The sequence below is a fragment of the Echinococcus granulosus genome (genome assembly GCF_000524195.1).
Source record: "Echinococcus granulosus chromosome Unknown EG_S00010, whole genome shotgun sequence".
Taxonomy (NCBI): domain Eukaryota; kingdom Metazoa; phylum Platyhelminthes; class Cestoda; order Cyclophyllidea; family Taeniidae; genus Echinococcus; species Echinococcus granulosus.
This window is the reverse complement of record NW_020170390.1, coordinates 21,033-28,368: the sequence shown is the minus strand read 5'-3', so window position 1 is coordinate 28,368 and position 7,336 is coordinate 21,033. Positions and strand designations below refer to the sequence as shown.

Below are 7,336 nucleotides of genomic sequence, written 5' to 3'. Positions count from 1 at the left end.
GTGTGGTTCCAAAAGAATATAGTAGCATTGGGTTAAATTAGAACGAACTTTTGGGTAGTCTTTTGAATTTAAAGTATTGTGTTATGATAGTCAGCTTGCAGACTTCAACTATATGATAAAGAATCTGAGGAATTTTGTTTTATTAAACTGAAGTATGAGTGCATGCTAAAAACGAGGACCAACGTTTCGATTACTGTTTGCGGAGGAGGTATCACTTGAGTTGGCGCACGGGCTCCCTGATCGAGTCGTTGGAAGTGGGCCACATTCGTACGGAAACTGTCCGGTGACGACGTGAAAAGTACAATAAAGTGTAATAAAGTAGACAAAATTTTTCTCATAAAATTACTAATAATTCAATTTTCTAGAAAGCGTTTCCACTTTAACACCCAGTGCCTCGCACGCGCTTTTTACTAAAGCATTCAAGCAGAATAACTGTTATGATGCCCCTAAAGGTTTTAAATTTCGGTTTTATTAACGTGTAACGGATTTCAATTCCCCATTCAATGCATACAAACGTCAATAAAGAGGTATTTACAAAATTTGCCAAAATAATCACTTATTATGTGGATCAAGATTCAGACAGAAAAAAAGCTAAACCTAAAGTTAAAATCCCCACCTAAACACATTTGAAGTTTCAAATTGTTTGTTTTAAAATTGTTAGCGTGAAAGAACGAATGCTAGTTGGCCCAGAAGCACTGTAAAATGCTTAGAGTTTGACTGCAAAGTAGTGTGCGTTTTGCAGTCGCCACTTTACCTCAGGTAAACATGGGTGAGTTGGCATACGGTTTTGCGAGAACAGTCATGCAAATGCGATTTCGACTTATCAAATTGAAGATCCTCTTACTGCCGACCTCTTGCATGCCACTCCAGCCTGCTTCATCAGCCAAACTCGGCCTTTCAACAGACTTAGAACCTGGCTCTAAGCTCGTGATTTTTCGCGTAAATACATTTCTGACATTCAGCAGCATATATGGGTTCCGTCGAAGTAATGACTTGTTGAAGGGAGTCAAAGACGTGTGAACTGGAGTGTTTCCATGGGGATGCCTTTCGCAATCAGTGCATGAAGAGTGAGAGCGTCACAATAACTCAGTTTGTGTCAACGCTGTATGCTAAATGCCATCCCTCATTGGGATGCAGACTAACGCATAAAATCGGTTTTTATTTCAACTTCTTCAAAATCAAAATTTCCTCATTCTTAAATAACCTAACTTAGCAAGCTGAGTTGAGTGCAACAAAATTACGGGCCAATCTTACATAAAATTTGTATGATGAATTGAAAGGTAAAGTTATTGAGGTATAATTCCTCTTTAATCTAAAAAAGTTGTAATAAATGGAGTAAAATTAGTACATTTTGAAGTGTGGGAATATTGTAGGTTAAGTCATAATTAAATCTGTAATCTAAATATTTAAAACTGTTTTAGGGGTAAGCGCGCCATGTTCGTTCTTGGTCTGGCCATCTATTTTGGGCCTGACAACGCATATACGACATTGCCGTGATGCGCAAGGCATTTAGTTGTGACTAATCCGAACTGTGAATGATACATTCCTGTTTTAAATCATATTATGCACTTTATCACTTCCTTTAAAGTTTCCTTCTTAAGACGTACCCGAATGATCGTGTTTCTTGAGATGTATCTATATTATTTGACTCGACCAGCAATCTGAATTAAGTGAAATATGAAAAACCTAAACTTTTTAATAGTGTGGATGGCTAGATGCCCAAACAAAGCGTTTTCGCGTTCCAGAGAGAAGAGAGACCAAGAAATAGGCATGGATTTTTAGAAATTAGTTGTAAATTTATACATAAAAAGCAGTGATATGCCAAACGTCATGTAACAGAAAGGTCAATGACCGTTAAGTAGAATTAATGCTTTGTGAGAAGTCCCTTTAATACCCTCCAGAGGCGAAAGATTAGACAAATGGATTGATGAAGTCTAGTATGAAAGGCGCTAAAAAGTCATATCAAGAGGCTTCCATCGTTTTCATCCTTCCTTTGTAATTTACTAATTTTAAATGAGCCAATTCGCAACTTAGTATTTTAAGTAAAAAATCAACCAATGAGTCCGATTTTCTTAAACCTGTTACATGAAGATTTCATTACTACAAAAATGACATATATTGCCTCCGTTGAACACCTTAAGCCAGTATATAATAAGCATTGAGACCTTGTTACAATCTCTTCTAAATGGGAAAACTGACTAAAAATTGGTATACGAGTGCTTACGAAGGCCTAGTGTGGGGTTCGGGGGGCACTGCAGCAGGCACTGATGATTTGGGGGTCGACAATGGAGTCTTCTCCTTAAATTTCGGTGTTGAGGTTTTCAGAGATTGACCATCCGTCTGGTGTAGGTTGGAATATGGTTTGGAGGTTTCGGTCGGCAGGCTCTTGGGCACCGTTGGTCCTCGAAGAGGCTGATACAGACTTGGTCCGATGGGACCGGCAAGACGATCACTAGGACAAAGCGTGTAATTGGCGGAACTCAAGCTAAATAATGCTGGATTAAAATATTTGTATCAGTGATAAATTGCATCGGTATCTGTAAGTCTGTGTAGCTAATGAAAAAACAAGTTTGGTGGACCGGACAATTATGGAAAAAAATACTTAAAATAAATTATCGAAATGCATGCATATGTGCGAATTATTTCAACGTTTAGGCGGATTAAAAGTTATTTATGTACCTATAAATATTGGCTTATTGATATCAATAAGTATTCTAATCTTAAACAGGAGGAAAGCTATTTCAACGGAGTGAACTGGTGGAAATAGTGCAAATGAATATTATTTTCTGGTGCTCTGCTAGACTTCACCTCATTTGTGCTAAACTGTTCCATATAGAATTTTCCCATGTTCGAATTTCTAATTTACAATGCAAACATAACATATTTTGGCTCATTTCGCGCAGTAACAATTTGCATACATTGTACATAACTTGAAACCTCAGTTTTATTAAAATTTGGTCAAATCGCACATATTTTAATCCTAGTACCTTGGTTAATTGAACTTGTATATTTCCGCCAATTTCCACTCGCGCTGTCAGTGCATTTATGGATCTCAAAGACAAATATTTATTCCTCACATAATATCTTCAAGTTCATTATCAGGTTGTCAAGTTCCTATCCAAATATTAAAAGTTGTAGAAGAAAAAATTAGTGTTAATGGCATTCAGATGGAGGTTTAAGATAGCCTAAATTGCTTACGAGACCCTTGGCCTTGTCATAGTGGGTGGAGGGGCTGACGATGTGGTGACATTGATGAGTGGAACCGTCGCCGGTGGCTCGGTGGTGGGAAAGGTGGGAAAGCCTACGGTGCTTCCATGTTGCGGATCCGGTAGACAGGTCTTGGACGTAGGAGGTGGGGCTGAGGGTGCGGTATCCGCACCACTGTTTGAAATAAGAGCCTCATTTGTGTAAAGCACATATTGTGTGCATCACTGTTGTCGTATTCGCAAGTTTTCTTATATTTCTGTCCAAGTGTATGCTGTGGTAAAAGTCTAAGGCATTTTTTTTGGAACAGCATTTTGACTAAACTGCTACCTTTATTAAATGACAAAAATCTAGGTATCCACGGCCAGTAGGAACAGAAAAATCACCAACTTGATAGTTTGCAACCAGTATAGCCTATTTGAGAAGAAGTTGCCAACTATAGGATCTTTTTAAGCAAAAGATACGTTGTTAGTGCACCATGTACCTTGTCATCTGGTTGGGACTTCCTGTTCCTGATAGTTCATGTAATCTGTCGTAAAGTCTTAAATCATATCCCCGTTCCATCGCTGTCTGCAATTTAAAAAGCAATTGCTAACAAAGCTTTGTGCTTGATTTTAAAGCAAGGCAATAAGGAATAGCTTAATTTAAGCTTTACTTTAGCAAGCATTAAATCCGTAACTAGTGCTACCACGTATAACCCACAAAAATAATTAATCAAAGTAAAGTTAAATTAAAAAAGGATATTTACCTGTTCTAGCAGTTGCAAAATTTGTGTTTCAATCGTTGTTTCATCAAAATTTACGGAATCCAGTCCATTTTCACAGCCTTCACATTCGTTCAGCAGTGTTCGATAACGAAGTATGGTTGAAGGAAGTTCCAGACCAACGCATGTGTGCATTAACGACTTCAGACGTCTTAACAAGTTTTGAAGCTGCGACGTGATCTAATACATTTCTTTTAAGAATTTGATTTACATTAAGACCTTTAGCATTTTCATAGGTTGATCTCAACCACGTCGATAACTGGCTGTAAACATACAAGTAAAAATCATGCTCTATTGTTTTCCAAACTATGCTTTTTGCAAAGCTATACGCAGTTTGTAAATTGTCAGCTTTCAGTTCCTAAAACGTCAGCGAACAATACAATGTTTACCCATTGGAGAAGTGTTTTGTGAAAAGTAATGACCTTTTCTGCCTCGTCAGATAAGGCGACGAGTTGATTTAGGCAAGACTGTAGGGTAAACACGACTTCTAAAATTCAGTTAATAAATAAGTACTAAGAAGTATACCGTCTATATCACTATGGTGCGCCATCATCGAGAAACTAGTCTTAATGGTCGAGACCTTTAAATTCGTAACGTATTCACTCAAGGTTGCGTGACAGTACTTTAAACTATATAAATGATGGCGATACAAAATATTAGTTCACTTAGACAGCAAAAATGCAAAGCGCAAACAATTCTTCATAGTTGTGGACAGTTTGAAGCCATTAGGTACCAGGGTATTATCCATGCAGTAAACTCCCTGCACGTTAAGGAACTGATGAATTCGTATGATAGCTATTTTGTTGATAATCGGATCACATACCTGTAGCTTCTCAAGCTCATTTCAAAGAGTTGGCAAAAATATTGTAGGCGAACAAATTTTACTAATGCATAGAAGAGATGGAAGGTACTAGCATGGCTCGATGGCCATGCTGCAGAGCGGAAGCACTACCAGCGAAGACAGAAGTACCTTGGGAATTAAATGCGCAGCAAAACAAAGCGATGAATTATTACATAGCAATGGTTTAGGTCTGCGAAGGACAATTTCGTTCAAATAAATGTAGATTCGACCCAAATGCTCAGGTGCTTTTAGGGGCCCATGTCTTGGTTGAAGCTAAATTGGGTCAAAATAGAATGAAAGAAAGTGATATGAACGCACAGAATAGCCATTAGGCTGTTAACATAGCAGAAGGCCATACAACCTAGTAGAAGTTTAACCTGTGGAGACTGAAGTACCAGCGTTGTCAAAAACACAAAAAAACCTTTCTAAAGCTATAATTAATGATTATTTTACAGGTGTTTTGTCACCTTACGTTTTTAGTTTAATACATATTGTCGCACCTGTTGAAGTTTCTGCACTCTTTCATTTGGATGCACTGGCTGCTGTGTAATTCTGTTCGCGTGATCACCACATTCATATGCAGAAATTTTGTTGATTTTGCCTTCGTTTACAGTGTAATTGGTGCATTTGCCAGTATTATATGGAAATTGTCAGTAAAAAGCTATTTTATAGGTCACTGGGTTATCCGTCTGGAAGTTGCAAATTATCGACCCACGACTGATGCGTTGCATCAGACTCTGCATGCCTCGTGGTGGAATGCTTCGCAAATCCCTTTTTTTTCCAACAGATGTACTGAAAGAGTGATAGTAAGTAGACGAGGATCTTGGTGCCATCAAAATTAACTGCATTTATACCGAAGATACGGCCATGATTGATAATCATGTGATATATCCAAAGTATATTTAGTTGTTTCGATCTCTTACCACTAACATGAGCAAATATTACTTCAACTGTTTATATTGTGACCGCCTTTGTTTCTTAAGATACTCACTTCCAAGATGCAAGTTCAAACAACGAGTTTGCAAATTGTGGGCATTTTTGATCTTACTCCAGGTTAGCATACAGGCCGCATATATCTGAAGGCAGGTTCAAAATTCGCGGACTGTAGCTAGCTTGCGAGTCATCTCTGAGGAAGCGAAAGGGAATGACAGTGTGGATTAATAGCTTGATGTTAGTACACAGAACCAGGGGTAATGGATATGGACACTTACACACTTTACCTAACGTGGTGTTGGAAACCGCGGAGACTAAAGAATCCACATGATTAAAGGACGAGTAAAACAGATAATACACTGAATCAACCTGTTATTTTGGTGTTTTTTTCTGCTGTCATTTGACTAAGATAGTTGGAATTTCAGTTATTCGTCAAACAATCATGTTTTGGTTCAAGACCACTTTCCATGGACTTCACCGAAGTTACTAAAATTAATAACACGCAGCTCTTCCGAAACAAAATCACAATCAGCTTACCGACTACCATAACTCTTGTTTGAATTTCGATTAACATTTGGTTACGGATCCAAAGTTTCTGTCTACAAGTTGAAAAGACAAATGCAAATCTTCATGAACAAGTTTCTAATCTATCAGGACTTGCTCGTTGCCATTCCAGTGGTTGTCTGGCAATGCAAGAAAGTTGCTGTTTCCAGATTTAGCATCCTCTCACAAACATTGATCTGTTTCTATAGACGTTGTGTTTCGGATGATGTTGTTTCCAGTTCTATGAAAATTTATTTCAGCATTCTGAAATTACCTTTAGATATGATTTAATTAGTAAAAGTAAACCCGGTTCGGGTTATCCACACCAGTTTTTGAGCACGACACCGTGTAGCTGATTCTCCCGTTTATACAATTTTTATGAAAAAATGCATGTGATTCCCGTGTTTAATTTCACGTGACGGTTTCCCCGCACGCGTCGAATTGCGACGTGCTTGGCCGACGTCTTCGAGCCGCCTTTACATCAGTCTGATGAAAATATGGCCGCTGTTATTGGGCGGTTTGCGGCTGTGGGTGCCAAGACAGGTGGAAAATTTGCCACAAAAGCCGTAACAAAGAAGGGTGGAAAAGGTTTGGCCAAGGGCATGGGCAAGATGGGGAAAAAGAAGGGTTTGAAAAAGCTCGTCAGCGGAAAAGGTGGGAAATTTAAAAAGTTGGCAGAATGTCAAGTAAAAGATGCAATCATGGATGGGACTGATGATGGTGGTGATGATGACGAAGGCCCTGAATCTGGAGAAAAGCATTCAAAGAAACCCATTAAAATTAAATCGCCAGGACGACGCCACAAATCACCTAGCAGTAGCAAATCCAAAAAAGGTTCTAAAATGAAAAATCATGCGAAATCAAAGGCGCATGCGTCATCACGTAGGAGACATGACACGGACGATGAAGATGATGATGACACGGATTGCGGTGGGGAATTCGGCGACTCCGATGGAGAAGTATCCGTAAACAAAGGAAAAAGCAAAAAGAAGGGTAAAAGTGGTGACTACAAAACAAAGTACAAAAAGGAAACAAAGGACGGAAAGAAGGGT

At 38.6% G+C, this 7,336-nt stretch overlaps 2 protein-coding genes across 2 annotated transcripts in view; one reads left to right on the top strand and one right to left on the bottom strand. All coding sequences in view use genetic code 11, as the record gives it.

Moving 5' to 3' along the window:
* The window catches only part of EGR_02202 (hypothetical protein), a gene marked incomplete at both ends in the record, with an annotated part of 13,954 nt that extends 8,569 nt beyond the window's left edge, over positions 1 to 5,385 (bottom strand). The window contains 9 exons of the mRNA XM_024491451.1: positions 184 to 276; positions 2,225 to 2,452; positions 3,199 to 3,381; positions 3,689 to 3,774; positions 3,953 to 4,147; positions 4,179 to 4,325; positions 4,357 to 4,454; positions 4,493 to 4,596; positions 5,309 to 5,385. Coding sequence (XP_024353957.1) covers positions 184 to 276; positions 2,225 to 2,452; positions 3,199 to 3,381; positions 3,689 to 3,774; positions 3,953 to 4,147; positions 4,179 to 4,325; positions 4,357 to 4,454; positions 4,493 to 4,596; positions 5,309 to 5,385 — 1,211 coding nt within the window. The remainder of the gene's footprint in view (positions 1 to 183; positions 277 to 2,224; positions 2,453 to 3,198; positions 3,382 to 3,688; positions 3,775 to 3,952; positions 4,148 to 4,178; positions 4,326 to 4,356; positions 4,455 to 4,492; positions 4,597 to 5,308) is intronic.
* Positions 5,386 to 6,781: 1,396 nt separating this feature from the next.
* EGR_02201 (hypothetical protein) overlaps positions 6,782 to 7,336 on the top strand; it is a gene marked incomplete at both ends in the record, with an annotated part of 2,507 nt that continues 1,952 nt past the window's right edge. The window contains one exon of the mRNA XM_024491450.1: positions 6,782 to 7,334. Coding sequence (XP_024353956.1) covers positions 6,782 to 7,334 — 553 coding nt within the window. The remainder of the gene's footprint in view (positions 7,335 to 7,336) is intronic.